At 40.6% G+C, this 19,446-nt stretch overlaps 1 protein-coding gene across 1 annotated transcript in view; it reads right to left on the bottom strand.

Moving 5' to 3' along the window:
- phf19 (PHD finger protein 19) overlaps positions 1–19,446 on the bottom strand; it is a gene marked incomplete at both ends in the record, with an annotated part of 49,246 nt that overhangs the window by 21,463 nt on the left and 8,337 nt on the right. The window contains 4 exons of the mRNA XM_080853259.1: positions 5,360–5,428; positions 11,589–11,684; positions 14,701–14,849; positions 17,645–17,739. Of these exons, the coding sequence (XP_080709385.1) occupies positions 5,360–5,428; positions 11,589–11,684; positions 14,701–14,849; positions 17,645–17,739 (409 nt within the window). The remainder of the gene's footprint in view (positions 1–5,359; positions 5,429–11,588; positions 11,685–14,700; positions 14,850–17,644; positions 17,740–19,446) is intronic.

Here is a 19,446-nt window from a genome sequence, read left to right as displayed (position 1 = left end):
ATTACCTTGGGTACACTGTCGGACGAGGAAACGTGAAACCCCAAGTAAAGAAGGTGGATGCCATTACAACCTGGCCCCAACCCCAGACCAAACGGCAGGTGAGAACCTTTCTAGGGTTAGTGGGGTATTATAGGCAATTCATTCCTAACTTTGCCTCTTTAGCAGCCCCCTTACATGAGCTGACAGGCAAAAGTGCGTCCAACCGGGTGAAGTGGACGGAACAGACACAGCGCGCCTTCAACACCTTGAAGAAAGCCCTCTGCAGCGAAACCGTGCTACACACCCCCGACTTTGGCAAGAGGACTTTAAGTTTACAGTGGAGCACAGAGCCGGAAGGCTGCATGGGAACGCTGATGCCATGTCGAGAAGGGACGACTGCCTGTGGTCTGCCGCTCCCCAATGTGGTTCGGAGCTGAGGGGGGGGGTATGTGATGGCCCAGCCGGTGAGCAGTGCCCCACATGGCTGAGTACAGCCAAACGAAGGCAATTAAGAGGCATGGTGTTGGATGGGCGGTACTACTCCAGAGGATTCTCGTAAGGAACTCCTCCCCCCCCAGGTGTCTCTGGTTGTCCCTCACAGGTGCACTGAATCAATTAGGCAATCAGGAGCCTTTTTAACCTCAAGCAGAGGAGCTGGACGGGGGACTGTCTTGAGCTACTGAGGAGTGAGAACCAGACGCCTTCCAAGACAGTCTCAGGGTAAGAGGCCTGTGGCCTGCCTTTCATTTGAATCAAGAGGACTAATCGTGTCTATTTCTCCCTTGCCTCAGGAAGAGCCCGACGGAGCCCCTGACGCCAACGGCCAGCCCGGTGGAGATCTTTGAGTTACCTTTTTGCGCCCCCCCCCTTTCCCCTCTTCAGTTTGTAAAATAAACTCCTTAGTTCTGTTCACCGCAACACCTGTGTCTGACTGCTCTTTTCCAGTTTTGTATACCCACTGTTTGCCCTTGCAAGGCCAGGCTCCCACAGCACAGGTAAACAAACACAGGTAAACAAACACATCCTCCCTGAGAGCAGAGACAGACCCACACAGGTAAACAAACACATCCACCCTGAGAGCAGAGACAGACCTACACAGGTAAACAAACACCTCCACCCTGAGAGCAGAGACAGACACGCACAGGTAAACAAACACATCCTCCCTGAGAGCAGAGACAGACACACACAGGTAAACAAACACCTCCACCCTGAGAGCAGAGACAGACACGCACAGGTAAACAAACACAGGTAAACAAACACATCTACCCTGAGAGCAGACAGACATGCACAGGTAAACAAACACATCCACCATGAGAGCAGAGACACACACACAGGTAAACAAACCCTCCTCCCAGGTGAGCTCCCCTACATGTCATCACAGGCCAGACTGGAGTAAGGAGGACCTCCCCTCTGTTTGTTGACAGTGACCACATGGCATTTATTTGCCCTGATAAATGTCCACTGGTGTTATACTTTATGACGGGGTAAGGACACTTCTGGTGTATAGAGAGGCACTCTATGACAGGGTTAAGACACTCCTGGTGTATAGAGAGGCACTTTATGACAGGGTTAGGACACTCCTGGGGCCGTATTCACAAAGAATCTTAGGGCGAAAAGTAGGTCATAAGTGGCGAATTTAGGAGAAACTCCTAAAAATAATGGGCGTGTCAGTCTTAAATGTAGGACTCCTATTTTTTTTTACTAAGAGCAATTCACAAAATATTTTATCCCTAAAAGTAGCACCTAAGTCTAGGACAGCTTAAAACTCCTCATGAGGACTCCTAAATCACTAAGACCTATTCACAAAAAATCGTAAGATGGCTGCAGCCGACTTGGAATTGATAAAAGACATTGCTTAAACCGTGAAGGTATTAATATTGTTGTAGAATTAGCGCGGGATGCAATGACGCCTTTAAACAACTATGTGTCCCGAAGTGAAATGTTTGGAAACATAAAGATGGCCTATTTGGCTTCGCGGAAAACGCAACTGACGACACTGGGAATCATCAGTCAGCCGTTTAATTCATCAAACTATCAACGCACTGTAGACCCCACATCATCCAACAGTTTATCCAGTTGCTTTTGGACAATCGCCTATTACACAATATCAAAGTAAATTCCATGGCGATCGCAGGAATGTCCAGTGACGGGACACACATTACAATAATTCGTCCACCGTGGCCTGGATGTACCGATGACTCGTGCATTTCAACGGAAAGCGGTCGCAGGTTTTTGAGAACTTACCAGCTGGATGCCGCTGGGGTGACAGTGGCTATTGGTCCTGGGACCAGTAGGCTTTCGCCTAGGCTACGGTTCACGTTCGTTTCGCTTTGATCAATTAAGATTGGAGGGCTTGAAGGGCCGTATGTGCTGATATCTGAAGTGGTCAAGGGCTGGAAATATAATAGCCTAACAGTTTGCTGGGTGCTTTAATTATTACTGCCTTGATTACACGCAATTGCCATATTATATATTGATCGCTTTCTATTTATCTTATCGTGCAAATTGTCATTCCCGTTGGATGCACAAACTTGTCATCATGCGTGTGCATTCTGCTAACTGCACTGTCCATAACTATTTAATATGACTTAATTTGAAGCCTAGGTTATTCTCTTATTTTCAGTTGATATAGTGGATTTGTTAGAGGGACGTCACGAATGAGTTTTTAATGAGAGAGCCTGTCAACAACCAATCACCGTCCTCACCCCTTCTAAACTCGTGCATGAGAATCGTCGTCATCCATAGCAACGGAGTTTTTATCTTAAGCTTAGGAGTTGGTATTATCCTTAGTATGAGTAGGTCTCAGAGCCGTTGTGAATCACTTTTAAGAAATTACTCCTACGTAAAAGGTTTTAGCGCGAGTTAGGAGCACTCCTAGTGGTAAGATAAAAGGCTTTGTGAATACGGCCCCTGGTGTATAGAGTGGCATATAAAATGTGTTGTCCCTGGTAGTGAGACAAGAGGCCTAGAGCAGGGAGAGAGCATGGAGGCCAGGGCTAGACTTGTTTCCTGTGGTTCCTGTGTGTTCACAGCTACATACATTTGCATGTACTCCTCTGGCAGAATGGGACAGAGTGCCATTGCTACGGTTGCGTATGTACTCTGACTGCCATACCAACGAGCTCTCTGCTGTTGGGGTCAGAATGCAGGCTTATTGGCCTTGGAGATAGGGCTTTGAGGACGGGTTGGGTCTCCTCCTTCAGTGTGCACAGACCCTCACAGGACAAATTAAAATGTCAATCCAACACAAGAGTGCCATGAAGCCTTTCTTCAGACTGCACTTCAGATCGCTCATTCATGAGCCACTCTTGTTGTCTACAACCAATTCTGGAGACGTGACGTGAACAGCTGAGGAAATGTCAAATAAATATCAAATCAAACTAGAAAAGCATTTCCACAAAGAAAATGCAAAGTGGAATTTCTCAACAGCAGCAGAGGATCTCGAAATCTTTGCAACAAATGACACATTATTGTGTCTGCTGGTTCAATGAGTGCAAATGAAGACAGGAAAAATAGTCTCATTTAATGGATGTAGCAGATTTATCCCATAATTCACTGGGCAACTAAAGAGACCCACGTCTTTGAGAATAAGTCTGATGGTTTATGGTGTGTAGCCTATGCTGAGAATGGCCTACTTGGTTGTTTTGTAACTTATTACATTGTCATTAATTTCCCCCCAAGTGGTACGTGTCAAATGCAAAATTCGTTTTTTTAATCTCTGAAATATGGTTCCAAGTACAGTATACAATTCAACCAATTTTAATGAATGAGAAAATATGGTGTAGGCTATGAAACCTGTAGTTGGGTAACATTAGTAGCCTATTCGCCCAATATGCTGGGCTAATAAACATTTATTCGAACTTAATGTTGATTTTCAACATCTGTTAGCATTATGCTAGTAGCTTGGCAGCTCAGTCACTTGCTATGTAATAACTTATGGGCTGTCTGTTGATTACCATTCAAAATGATATTGACAGACATGTTTAAGTTCATTACTGACCTGGGCTGAAGTATAAAAAAAGGCAACGTTAGAGCCCTATCCTAGTTAGCTATCAGTTAGGTTAGATAATGTTAGCTGTTGGATGGTACTGATAACTAGCTATGCTAGACAGCTCATTGAAGAGCTGGATGTTATTTCAGACATTACCGCGTCACTTAATGTTGAACATTAACATCAGCTGGAATGTAGGCTATAAATAAATTGTTGTTTATTTTGAAAATACAGCAGATGAGTATTCATAAAGTGGGCTCAAATGTTAGGCGCAATGTAACCAAATGGATTATCTGATGAAAATCTCTGATATCTCAGCCAGATATGTTAAGAGCAGAAGTGGCGCCAAAAAATAAACTGGTGGAATGAAGACGAAAATAAAACTTAAGATCGATACTTGAGTAGTTTAATAGTTATAGTGCTTACGCCATCACATGAATAGGTGCCTCAAAGCCATACTTCAGGCTCACGTGATAGCTGTTTAGGTAATGTGTTTTTTATCTACTCTTGGGGCCTGATTTACTAACAGGATTGCACCCATTTCTGGCGTAAAATAGCGGTCGTAAACATAAAACGGTATTTACTAAGGGGGCGCATTTGAGTAGAGTCGCATATTAACGCTTTGAGGGTGTGTACCTGCAAACAGGTGGGATGGTTCTGAAACGTGGGTGGTAACGTAGGCGTGAAGCACACATATTCAATGAATGTCCAGGTCATATGTGATGCCAACATGACCATTACTTACGTGGTAGTGGTCTGTCCATGACAGTTTTATCTTCCGGAATAGTGCCATCTATCCATGATTGAGCAACGGTGATTTTGGAGAGGCCTGGCTACTTGGTAAATGTATTTGTTTCAGTGGGGATATATTGTAGTGAACCCATGTCCCTTGTAGAACGTATTAATCTCGCCATGTACACATCTATATTGTTATAATAGACAGTTTATGCATTAATGCCACCAATAGCATATTATTTATAATCGTGTTCTTTTAAACATCTCGCTGTAGGTGATGGCGGGCAAAACAACAATATAACCCATTGAATCAGGTTCAGTGATTGAGCGAACGTGAACCAATATATCTATCTCGCTATCTATTCGCTGAACCTTAGTTTTTTCTTCCTCGAATCTCCATGGTGGCAGTAACTTGCTGGCAAGTTCTCCAGTCTTTTAACGGTGCGCTAAATAATGATTGCCCAGCGCGTATCTGGCTTGATAAATATCACGGAAAATGCGCAAAAACACTGTGCGTTAATATGCGAACGCAGATTAAGCAGCGCTCGCATATTAGTAAATCAGGCCCTTGGTGTCTGCAGCCTATGGTGACGTGACGTGACGTTATGAGACATGACACAATGTGAGCAGAGGGAAAAATGGCGGTCCACCTACCATCTGAGCGCCAGCCGCTTGATGTACTCCACCCCTTTATTGCACACGGCACAGATGAACAGGTAAAACCTAAGAGAGAGAATGAGAGAGAGAGAGAGAGAGGGAAGGGAAGAAAGAGAAAAAAACATTGGTGGGGAAGAGAAGACTAATGAGAGAAGAGAGAGAGAAAAGAGATGGACATGCCAACACACACAATGAGGCAACACACACACACACACACAGACACACACACACAATCAGACAATAAACACAGACACTCATACACACACACAATTAGACAATAAACACAGACACTCATACACACACACAATCAGACAGCATCCCACACAAACATTGAACACTCAGTCAGTGGTATTTCAGTTAGTGAGAGCATCTGCATATGATATCGCTCAGGATCAGAAGCGTTCATGATAGTGGAGCTCACAGAGACACTGGGGTGTTCTCACACACACATGTGAGATCGCTTAGGATCAGAACACACATGACAGTTGAGCTCACAGAGACACTGGGGTCTTCTCTCACACACATATGAGATCGCTTAGGATCAGAAGTGGCTTTTCCACAAACAGATTTGTTTTACTGTATCAGTCATCACTGATTTGTCTGTGACTCGCGGCACACACAAACGCACACAAATACACGCACACAAGCGCACGCACATGCACACAGAGATACACAGACACACTCTCTCATCCATCCATCCGTACAAAGACACACACACAGTCACTATCTCAGGCACACTCAAACAGAGAAACACACACACACACACACACACTCTGGCTTCTAGCTTCTTGGAAGGAGAAAAAATAAGTCTCTAAAGCCTGCCAAGGACACTCCAGATAAATAATGAAATCATAGCCTCCAGTCTCTCTCTGCAACCCATCACTCACACCACACACACACTTCATGCACACACACACACACACTACACGCACATAGTGTCCAGTGTTGGGGAGTAACGGAATACATGTACCGGCGTTACGTATTTAGAATACAAATTACGAGTAACTGTACTCCGTTACAGTTACAATTTAAATCGATGGTATTCAGAATACAGTTATATTGTTGAAATCAATGGATTACATGACGGTACTTCTCTATTTCACAAGTTTATTCACTCTCTAAATAAAATAAGGCAACTTGATGCATTTCCCAGAAGCCCCAACATGAAAACGAATGAAAATGTTATTTGCGTGATCAGTCTGCTAATGGAGTCTGAAGAGGAGCAGGTGCCAGATCCGGCACAAGAGAGCCAGGGCAGAAATAGGGATGGGTATCGTTTGGGTTTTTTCCGATACCGGTACTTAACCGATACTTTTAAAACGATACCGGTGCCTAAACGGTGCCTGAACCGATACTTTAAAAAAAAAAGCACTAAACGAGGATTGACGACATTAAAGAAAGGCTTTTTTTATTGCCGAGGCCAATTTTTTTCTTCAAATTGAACAATATATTAACTGTTTAAAGTATACTATGAATATAAATACATACAAAACACTTGGCTTCAAACTACAGCTTCAAACTAGGAATATTATATTAACTGTTAACAACAGTTTATAGTATTCTTAAATAAATATAAATAAATACAAAACACACACACACTTTTTACAGACTACAGCTTCAAACTTATGAGCATATTTGCCTATGTAGTCAAACATGTATTTGTATTTGTATGTACATTTTCTGATTTGTTTATACCTAGCTATCTTTTCTATCTTGTTTATAGTTTATCTTGTTACTTGAACACACCAAGTACGTGAAAGTGTACTGCCCCTTTAAGAGACTATGGCACCTGTTGCTATAGCTCCGGTACCTACCGTTTTAGTTTGCGGTTGCAGATCTGCCCAGGACTCTTGCCTTCTCTCCCCTCTTTACACGCAATTGTTTTGTTGCATTTGCTGCACGTCGCGGTGTTTGAATCTTTTTGTGCGAAATACAGCCACACTTTTGACCGTTTACCTTTCGCTATTTTCTCTGTTAAAAGGTTGATGGCGAGCTCTGTTTGTGCTTGCGCTGTTAAATGCTGCCTGCTTCACTGCCATAAGACTGTTGCTATGAAAACACCAATGAGCGTGAACGCCACAGGACAAAGTTAACAGTGGGAGATGGGGCAGAAATATGCCTGGCAACAAAATAAAAAATAATTCATACAGATCATACTCATACATACATACGCCACTCACGTTACTGCTAGCTAGCTATCGCATTTAGCTGCATGATTTGTTGCTGTTATTCATTTCAATCAGCTCAGGCACCAAAAGGAAGCACCGAAATCTGCGTGACATTTCGGTCCGGGTAGGTACCGGTTGTATAGTCCCGATGCCATATTGGTATCGGTTCTCGGTACCCAACCCTAGGCAGGAATGCGTTTCTATCCTGGAAATTTAATAAGCATTTCATGTTAAAGCAAGAGAAGGGAGGACGGAATATAACTGTGCAGTGCAACCTCTGCTTGCCTGCAACCAACCTCCTTTCGGCTTCGAAAGACTCAACCTTCAACTTGAAAAAGCATCTAAAAGTAAGTTTATTTTTTAATTCGCCCAGGGTAGTCATCTGCTAGTTTAACTGGTCATCTTGCTATTACATAGTTGTATCAGCCAGATGTGCGCCTTTACATTCTCTCATGTGCTGATTTACTAGCCCCGGTGACCAGTAAAACTACAGCTTCCCTTGGCTAATTTAAAATAAACTTACTTTAAGATGCTTCTTCAAAAATCTAACCTCAGTTTAAGCGAACACAGGCTAATTTTAGCTAACGTTAGCTAGCATGTCAAACAGGGCTAATCTCAGTCTTTCAACGGCTTATTTTCACTCCACATCGCAACAAAATGACAGACAAGCACTTTGAGCAGGCTCTCCTGCTGCGATACAACCGCACTTTACTGGGGTGTGTTGACATGTAGAGTAGGTGGGTCAAATATGTAGGTAGGTGGCTCAAAACATACTGGTCTTTAGGTTCACAGGCATTCACAGGAAATGCATGTAAATTGACAGCCTCATTTCTGTGTTAAATCAATTGTTATCTTTTTTCATTTGACATTCGTATAAAAGCAACACCTTTTGTCACCCTATGTTCTGTACAACTTTGACATTTTGGATAGGTTTTGCTGCTAGCCTTTGTTGTTATATTACAAAGAAGTAATATTGGTTTTTGAGTTTAACATTGTTTCATGTGGGCAAAATGATATTTAATTGCATAGTTTAAAAAAATTATTTTCATTATTATCATCTCATTCAGTTTGAGCTTACGTTTTGTTTTGATGGACAGTTTTTAGTGTGTCATTTTTCACATGCGTTAACATGGTCTTATAGTCTTTATTCCTCTACAGCAAATTATAATTACAGTACAATAAAATTGCACTTTCAGGGAGACTTGGGCCTAACACATTCAGCCAGTTGGAACAGAAGAACACACCAGAATAGGCCTGTTTAGTATGCAGGATTTGATGGCTGCATTCCTACACTTATAAAATGCAATTCAATGTGGAAGTAATCCAAGTATTCAGAATACAATACTCAGATTAGTAAATGTATTGGAATACGTTACAGATTACATTTTTGGGCATGTATTCTGTAACGGAATACGTTTTGAAAGTATCCTTCCCAACACTGATAGTGTCACACACACAAACACCACGTCACACACAGGGATTAAAGCAAAAAAAAATCGTCTGACTGAAAAAAAAATCGGCACTCACTTTGGGTCGTGGCTGCATACCGCCTTGATATTTGATCTTCATATTATCACGATATTATCACTTACTAGTTCAAAGCTAGGGCATAAAACCAATATTTTTTGCAAGACTTCACCATTCTTGTTAATGGGCTATACATGACAAAAAGATTTACTGAAATCCAGGGGCATTTAAAAAAAAATGGGGGCACTTTTAGAAACTTGTGAAATAACATTTAGGCCTAACCTTTGTTCAAAATAATAAACACACTTATGTAGGCTTACAGTATATGAACAATTGTCATCAAATGGCAATAATAAGACTATTAGCATTAGTCTACAGATACAAAGTGTTTTCTTAGATTTTTTGAACAAAAACCAAACAGACAACGTAAATTAGACAATCATATTCAAAAGTATTCTATTATAGTAATAACAACTAATACAATCTTATTAGAGGTAAAAAAAAAAAAAAAAAAACTATCAACAATCGTTTTTTTTCTTTCTTTTTTTTATAATAACACATTATATTTATGGATTTTTGTGTTACCTTTAATCATGTCCCTACCATAGTAGGCCTACAGGAAATACAGATTAGACTAGTTAGCTAGCATGCAAGCCAGCCTTTGTAGCCAACGTTAGCTAACTAACATTAAACTAGCTTAACCGAACTAAATCATTTCTAAAAGTATTATTACTAGTTATCATTCAACGTAGGCGATGTGTGTCGCTTGGTGCTTGGTGACGAAATGCCATGTATTTCTGAATGTTTTTGCTCCCCTTGATGGAGTCAGCAGAAGAATGTACCTGTGCTGGATTTACAAGAATTTGGGCAACTCGTTGTCCACAATTCCGACATGCCTTGAAAACAAAACCGGGTCTTTTTCTCTTCGTCATCGTCTTCCTCCACCCAGTCAATCTAGCTTTCATTTTTGACAGTCGCTGGGTGTATGAATTTTATATTTTAGAACCTGAGCTGGTGACAGAGACTGCGCTGATCCTCATTTCTCCTCACTCTCGCACTCACAGCCAGGTCTGATTAGGAAGCGCTCCAAATATTTTTTGTTAGAACGTTCATTTCTTCACGCAACAATCAGTCAATGCGAAAATCAAAACATTAAATGGCAACTGACCGGGTCATAGGCTACGATGTTTTTGGCAAGTTCATTAAATTATTATTACAGAAAATTATAATTTACTCTTATACATTTTAGGGTCAAAATTACATTTCTTAGGGGCAGTTTTGCCCTTTGCCCTCGTGTATTTCCGACGCTGCAAATCATATCAGTGCCCCCCCCTCCCTATTTTGTTTCTCTTCGGATCTGCATCGATCTCATTTTTGGCCTTATGCGAGCCGAGTTGACGGAAATCCGTCATAGCGACGGAAAACTTTAATCCATGCACACACAGTGTCACATGCAGCATCACACACACAGACCACACCTTTCCCTCAGCATATAGCCATCGACAGAAACCCTATCTGTGTTCCCTGCATGTGTAAAAGTCATCCCCCCATTCTCATAGCCTTATCTCCATACACACTGCATACACACTTCTGGAAGGCCTATGATTTACAGGATGCGGAAAACGTGCACGGAATCCCCGAATTCAGTAAAAAAAACGGTAATCACAGTTAAATGCAGAATTGGACTTTGGATTGGATTTTCTAATCAAATGACGGGAGAGGAATGCCTGCCCGCGGGAGTGACACAGGCACGTCAAAGATGTTGTCAGAGACGACAACAACGCAATCAACCTCTTGCGTCCTGCGGTTTGAAAATAAATACCAGATTGAGGGTAACTGATGCATCTCTATGCACTGTGAACCAAACAGGAAATATGTTCACTAGTTGAAGACTGACACGGCGGACTAAAAGTAGCCATTGGAGCAACATCTGAATATTCTTAGAATAACCATAAGACTTGTACATGTACATGTAGACTATCATAACACAGTTGGCTTTCTGACTCAGTACAAGTCAACTTGACACCGTAAGGTAATCTCCCCTTAAATACATTTTTAAAAAATGTGTTCGATAAAATGACAAAAAAAAATGAAAGTAAATGAAACTGTAGTCTTGAGGGTTATATAAGCATTGCTACCCTACACTCCCTACTCTATTACAACATAGGTCTAGACAGATGAAGAATGTGTGATAAAGCTCCAGATGTGTTTGTGTACCCCCTGACTCCGTCCTGAGCTCCAGATGTGGTTATTTACCCCTCGACTCAGTCCTGTTTATATTAATGGTTTTATATCTGCTGTATATTTAGTTTTTATATTTATAAGTTTATATTCATTATTTCAACAAGGAGTATGTTTTTATATTTATAAGTTTATATTCATGATTCTTCTCCTACTTTGTGCATATTTGTGGGTTTATATCCATGGTTGTGTTTTCCTACTTGTATATTATACCTTTATATTCAGGATTGTGTTTTCTCACCTCATGTGTATATTAATGTCTATATTGGTGCTGTGTTCTTATGTCAACATTGGTGCTGTGTTCTCGTCATGTGTATACTTAGGTCTCCATCAGAGCTGTGTTCTCCTACCTATCTCCAAACATCATGGACTCCTGTAGACACTGGATGCAGGCCTCGTGGAACCACTGCTCACACCGGAAGCACTGGAGCATCTTTAAGTACCACCTACACCAGGACAGAAAGAGGAGGAGCACAGATTAACACATGTTGATGCAGAGTCTCTCACACGCACAGACACACACACACACACAAACACACACACACACGAACACACACACACACACACACACACACACACACACACACACACACACACACACACACACACACACACACACACACAGGTTACTTGTGTGGGGAGATACACAACGTTAGGAGAGATAAACAGGCACTGTTCCAAAGTGAGCAACTACTGTACTGGGAGAAGATGAAGGCTTTGTCTGTGTGTGTGTGTGTGTCTATGTCTGTGTGTGTGTGTGTACGTTTGTTGTTGTGTCTGTTTATATACTGTATGTGTGTGTGTGAGTGTGTGTGTGTGTCTTTGTGTGTGTATGTGTGCGTGTATGTGTATGTGTATGTGTGTGTGTGTGTGTGTGTGTGCGTGTATGTGTATGTGTATGTGTGTGTGTGTGTGTGTGTGTGTGTGTGTGTGTGTGTGTGTGTGTGTGTGTGTGTACGTTTGTTGTTGTGTCTGTTTATATACTGTATGTGTGTGTGTGAGTGTGTGTGTGTGTGTGTGTGTGTGTGTGTGTGTGTGTGTGTGTGTGTGTGTGTGTGTGTGTGTGTGTGTGTGTGTGTGTGTGTGTGTGTGTGTGTGTGGATATGTGTGCGTGTGTCAGGGTACCCCCAGGATTTTTCATCTCAAATTTAAGACTTTTTAAGACCTTTTCAAGACCACTTTAGATGAAATTTAAGACCAACATCGCACCTTTCCTGATATGCATACGAATAAAATTAAAAAATGTAATCATAAGACAGAACCATTTAAAACCATAACTGTGAGGGGTGGACGTGTGAGTGTGTGTTTGTGTACATGTGTGTGTGTGTGTGTGCATTGCGTGTCTGGATACGTCTGTGGGTGAACCTGTGTGCGGTTGTAATACAACCCCAGATAGCAAGCACACGTTGGCCCAACTGCGGCATTGGTTGGCGACTGGTTGGAAAGGTTGGCGGTGGAATTCCAACCTTGGGCCAACGTTGAACCAACGTCAGCAGTCTCGTCAAAATGCAACGGTTGGACAGTTGACGTTGGTTCAACGTTGGCCCAAGGTTGGAATTCCAACTCTGTGTTTTTTACAGTTGGAGTTGGAATTCCAACGTTGGGCCAACATTGACCCAACGTCAACTGCCCAACATTAATATAAAAAGGCAATTGGTTGGGCAGTTGACGTTGGGTTCATGTTGGCTCAACGTCAGCTGCCCAACATTTTGATTGTGTTTTTTTTTTTTTTTTTTTTAACCATTCCACCTTTTTCCGCGGGGCATATTGGTAGTCAATCCTGTGTTTTTTTTTTATTAAGATAAACATGAGTATTAAAAGTATAGCCTACTGGTGGCCAGACATTGTGATTCCGCGTCTCTGTAAACACTTTCAGAATATATTCTGAAAGTGTTTAGGCCTATCTCTGTATCACTGCGTAACAATACAAATAGCCACGAGCTTGTTTTAAAATTAAAAACCGTTAGCAGATATTGTGAACTGCCTTCGTCACCTTTTTCTGACTGTAGCGAGTCATTTAAATTTTCAACAAGTTATTTAAACTTTTGATTCATCAGTAAAGGTAGGAACCGTATCGTTAATGAACCACAAGACGTAGCACGCCAAAATGTCGTAGGGCCAGCGTTGGCTCACACCGTCAGGCCAACGATATGCACCGTTGGCTCACAACGTTTTGCCAACGTAGGGCCAACGTATGCTTGCTATCTGGGACAGATCCTACAGCCTTTGGCAGCAATCTGTTCATCCAGTATGATGAGTTCAGCCAACTTATTATAGCGGGAGCTTTTCCATAAAAGTTGCTGTGTTTTTGAGGTGTTTGTTGCAATTAAATTGCGGGAGCAAGTGGAAGTTTGTGATAGAGATGCGAATTTCCCTCTTTGTAATTATAATTGAGTTATTTGTTAAAAATAAGTTATTAATAAACAAACATTCATTAAATAACAAAACCATTGAGAAATGGTCCTCTAAAATAATAACCTCACCAACATGCCAAATAAAAGAGGTAGCAAAAATGTAGCAAAATAGGCTGTTAAACGTATATTACTTGTATTGTTGTTATGGAAACAAACACCGTTTAGTATTGGACTTTTACTTTGACATCATTCAAATGCTCCTCTCGTGGAAATGGCAACAGCTGTTATCAAGAAACATAGTTATGCGATGTAATGCTAAACACGTAGTGAGAACAGTACATAGGCAACAACGAAGTGCACCTGTTGGTATTACAAAAGGACCACCAGTAAGACTGAATAAAGTGTTAAGAATATCTCAGCCTTCACATATAATGGGTAAAAAACTACCTGTGTCACTGTGATCTGACGTCCTGTCCTGCACGCCTTTCTGCCGTTATCAATCGGTTTTGCTATCCTTGTTAACTTATTTTATCTGTATAGGGGTTTATGTTGTTCAATCTCATATATTAATTTAAGGTTGTCCAATTTCAACTAAAAAAAATGTTAGACGTTTCAATTTCTTTAATCACCCAAAAGCCCCGCTCCACTGTTGCCTGTGATAGCAGAAGCTTATTAACTAGCATTACCCTGACAGGGCAGTGTCCTAGTTAACTGTCTAGCTAGCTAGCGCAGCGAGTGAATAGCTAACGTTAGCTAGTTTTATCCTTTATATCGTGTCAGCATCTCAGCCAGTTCAGAGTCATATACAGGTTGCGTATTGTTGGATGCGACGTTTGGGTGTACTAAGATTCGTTGTCACAACGAACAATAAACAAATGTGGACTTGATGAAGGAAATTTAAGACCTGTTGACGAAATTTAAGACCGGTTGACAAAATATAATACCTTTTCAAGGCCTTAAATTATGAATACTAAATTTAAGACTTTTTCAAGTTTTTAAGACCTCGCGGGTACCCTGGTGTGTGTGTGTGTGTGTGTGTGTGTGTGTGTGTGTGTGTGTGTGTGTGTGTGTGTGTGTGTGTGTGTGTGTGCGTGTGTGTATCACTCACTCTCCAGGTCCTCCGCAGTAGCAGTAGCACTGTTGGTGGTTGGTGCGATGCAGAGAGTCCCACTCCACCTCCTCAGGGTTGTAGGCCAGTACCTGCTTCATGGCCTGCAGAGCTCTGGCGATGGGGCCCTTCTTCAGAGCGCCCCCTTTCTGTAGGGAGGAGAAACAGTCACGTGTGCACACTCATTAACTATAATAACACATACAGAGCAAATAATATATCTGACATGTGCTGTCTCAAGCAATGTAATCTGTGTGCATGAGTGTGTTTTGTGTTGTGTTGAACTTTGAATTACTTCTGTGTGTGTGTGTGTGTGTGTGTGTGTGTGTGTGTGTGTGTGTGTGTGTTGTGTTGTGTTGTGTTGTGTTGTGTTGTGTTGTGTTGTGTTGTGGGTGTCATTGTAAGGGATAACGTCTTCAGGCATATTTAAAGGGATTACCGTAATTTCCGGACTATTGAACGCACCTGAATATAAGCCGCACCCACTGGATTTAAAAAAAATACTTATTTTGAACATAAATAAGCCGCACTTGTCTATAAGCCGCAGGTGCCTACCAGTACATTGAAAACAAATTAACTTTACACAGGCTTTAACGAAACACGGTTTGTAACAAGAACAGTTAGTAAGCAGGCTACGTACTGTACTAATATTATTCAAATATATAACTGATTATAAGTGCAAAAGTGAACAATCGAGGATGAGCTAACACGCAGAAAGTGATTTTGCTCAAGATTGCTCAAGAGCAGGATGATGACGAACTGGTTAAAAAGAAAGGGAACACCTCTGTCGTTTGGATTTGGTTTGGCTTCAAAATCTCGACCATAAAAGAATAAAGGACAGTTGTGTCGCCGTGTTGTTTTAGCCAAAGGTGTAGGCACCAGCAACATGTAAAATCACCAATTGACAGCTCGCACATTATCTACTGTTTATCATATTTCATATTATCATTCTTCACACACATAGGTAAGGTACATACAGTTGGCAGCTGCTAGCTTGTGATGAACTTGTGTTAATATGTGTGAATATGAAGTTGCACAGGCACCCTGAGAGCGTCTACCCCTTCCCATAATAATTATTTAGTTAAATCGAGGATACTAGATAACTAGCTATCATTTCATGCAAATGTAACTCTTCCATTGAAATCGTTATTTAAAGTTTCCTTAGCTAGCACAGCATTTCGATCACCAGTAACAACCAGGAAACACAACTTAAGCTGCAAAGTTTAATTTTGCAAAATCATCTCACCATTAAAAAAGCAGTCTTGGGTTCTACGTGATTACAACCACTTGTGTAATGTTAAATGGCTTCACATAGATATAAACAATCCTAAGAGAAATAATGGGAAATCGACAGAGCAAGGGCTCACTCTGATGTCAATGTAATGTTAGCGAATATTGCTCATGCTTAAGTCTCCGCTCTTCGTCTTAAGCCAAATCTATTGTTGAGGTTCCAACATTTTTCAAAGGCAAGTTGGCTTTAAATGTGAGTTGTCGATCGAGTTATTTTCTGTCCCGTCGTTTGAAGCATACCTTTTAGCTCCGGCATTTATCTCCTATTATTTAACATTTCACATTTCGATTGAAAGTCCAGTTTCAGGCTCTGGCACGCCCCCTTCATTAAGGCAGAGTTACTGTTTGCCTCCCCTCTGGCATTAAGCTTGTGAAAGTGAGAAAAATCCATAAATAAGCCGTGTGATTGTATAAGCGCGAGGTTCAGCGCGTGGGAAAAAAGTAGCGGCTTATAGTCCGGAAATTACGGTAAGTGATGATTTTGATGTGTGTGTGTGTGTGTGTGTGTGTGTGTGTGTGTGTGTGTATGTGGGAGGGGGGGTGTCGGGGTTGTTCCCCAATTGTTTGTGTTGGTCTGTTGTTGTGTCTGTTCATATGTGTGTGTGTGTGTGTGTGTGTGTGTGTGTGTGTGTGTGCATGTATATGTCTGTGTGTGTGTGTGTGTGTATGTGTGTGTGCATTAGGGGTGGGGGAAGAAATCGATTATTCGATTTTAGTCGATTCTCTCTAAAACGATTCTGTCTCGATTCAGAAAAGTTCATAATCGATTTTGTAATTAAAAAAAAAAAAAAAAAAAAAAAAAATCTTTTCTTTTTTCTTTTTTTTTTTTTTTTTTTTACACATCCATTTTATGTTGAAATGCAAGCTGCATCGATTATTGGATTGTTCATAGAAAGTCAAAATTGTGACAAGGAAAAGCTTTTTCTCTCATAAAAAGGTAATTTATCTGTTGATTTTCTTTAATTATCAAACACAAAGTAGGAAGTGTAGCAAAGACTCTAAGTAGCAAACTCAAATGTTTTAAAAGTCTAAATGGATTGATAATCGTTTCATCGGTTTAAAATTGATAATCGTTTTTTTTACACATCCATGTTGAAATGCAATTATCGATTGATTATCGAATATCAATTCGAAACTGATGAAACGATTATCGATGCATTTTGACTATTGAATCATTTGAGTTTGCAACTCAGAGTCTAAATTGAAGAAAATCAACAGATGAATTACCTTCGCTATTTGCTTTATTAGAGTAAAAGCTTTTAATGGTCACAATTTTGACTTTCTATGAGCAATGCAATAGTCGATGCAGCTTGCATTTCAACATAAAATGGATGTGTAAAAAAAAATTAAAAAAAATAAAAAAAAAAATTTTAAATTACAAAATCGATTTTAAATCGAGAATCGATAATCGATTTTAAATCGAATCGTTGACCTCTGAATCGATTTCGAATCGAATCGTGAGGTGCCAAGAGATTCCCACCCCTAGTGTGCATGTATATGTCTGTGTGTGTGTGTGTGTGTGTGTGTGTGTGTGTGTGTGTGTGTGTGTGTGTGTGTGTGTGTGTGTGTGTGTGTGTGTATGTGTGTGTGCATGTGTGTGCATGTGTGTGTGTGTGTGTGTGTGTGTGTGTGTGTGTGTGTGTATGACACTCACCCTCACAGCCAGGGCGAAGATGCACTTTCTGCAGAACCAGGGGGATAGGTCTGCTGAGCTCTCTACGGGGGGCAGGTGGCACTGCTGGTGGTAACCTCGGAGACAGCAGGGGGGGAGGGAGAGCCGTTACCAAGGACCATCCCTAACTGATGCAATGATTGCTGTTCACCAAAGAGTGACCGCAGAAGGATCACATAACAGTCGACAGTAAACTGGTTTGATTTCAATGACTGGTTTGATTTCAATGACTGTCTACTGAAGCTTGGTGATTGGACACTGTGGACAACTGATTTCCTTGTTGCAGAAGACACACTCCTGACACTGCATGGTCAAAAAAGTCACTGATTTGTTCTAAATAATGCTGTTTCCTACCAAATGTTTTCTGTTGTTGTAGTAAACATACAAGACACTAAGCAGACAAAAAGGCCATTGCGTTAAAATAAGCTGCTAAGAATAGTTTTTTGTTCGTATAGTTGATAGGAGATATTCTTTTTATGTAAAGGACTCAAATAATCAAACATTGTCATAAAGTCATTGGCTGTTTTCATTGCTTTAACTGATGTTGTTTTTAACCAAATGAGTTGCCTTGCTGCAGTAAAAAGGGTAAATTCTGGTCACACAACATGGAAAGTAAGAGAATATGATATTCTGAATCTGAATCTGTCCAAGTGCGTGGATACAGAATCCAACCAGCTTAACCACTCTTAACCAGTCTTAACCACTCTTAACCAGTCTTAACTAGGGATTAACTAACTAACGATTATTTTGGTAATAGATTAATCTGTCGACTATTTTTCCAATTAATCGACTAATCGAATGATTATTTTTCCATAGCAAATTAAAACAATGACTCAAAATGTATTAACAAGTTTATACAAATGTAATCATCATAATAAATACATATAATAGTAATACAAATTAAAGTGCAAATAAAGTTTTAAAAGTAACTCAAAATAGCAATCAAGCCCCTGCAATGCAAAATAACTCAAGAATAACTGGGCTGCAATTCAAATTCAACATACGAAATATTTTTTCACAATCTTTTGTATGAAGAATGCTAAGTGGAGGAGGTTTACTATTCAGAACAAACGAAAATACAGGTTACTCTGATAATTCACTGATTTACTACATTGCACTTAACATAACTGAAATAGCGTTAGCAAGCCTCCATGAGGTGTTCTGTTTTTCAGCATGTAAGCTAAACCTTACAATACCTTATAGATATCTATGATAATTGCTGCTAGATGCTCACTGTCCTTGGGCTCCCACAGCTCATTCTCTTTGAAATACTGGAATAGTGCTTCTTTAACTACTTATAATTGACCATCATTGAGAAAAGTGACAAACTTTTCTGTTAGCCATATCTGATATACAGCAGCTAATAGCTTTGTTTATTGTGTCCCTGGTAACATGAGCAGTCTCAGAATAATTAGCTTTTCTGTCGGCAATTTATGATATACAGCACATGAAGCAAGGTAGTCTTTGTCATGCATATTTCAAATTGTGTACATGCACAAAAAATTGTATATTAGAATGTTTATATTGCTATTGCACTGCTATAAAAATATAGAAAGCAGAGGTGCGTTCAGAATGGCAAACATAGGCGAACGTTCACAAACGATTTAAAACATTTTCCGTTAAACGAACATAAGCAAGCAAACGTTTACGAACATATGCAAACTGTCTGAAGAGGTAATTCTCCACAAACAGACATGGATCGCGGACTGCAAGAGATGTGCTCCCAGATGGAGATTAACATGGGTATGTGTTGAATTTCATGAAAATATTGTATAGCAATTTGA

This window comes from Sprattus sprattus (assembly GCF_963457725.1).
Source record: "Sprattus sprattus genome assembly, chromosome: 16".
Classification (NCBI taxonomy): Eukaryota; Metazoa; Chordata; class Actinopteri; order Clupeiformes; family Clupeidae; genus Sprattus; species Sprattus sprattus.
The sequence above is the reverse complement of the archived record's forward strand: the minus strand, read 5'-3'. Positions and strand labels throughout refer to the sequence as shown.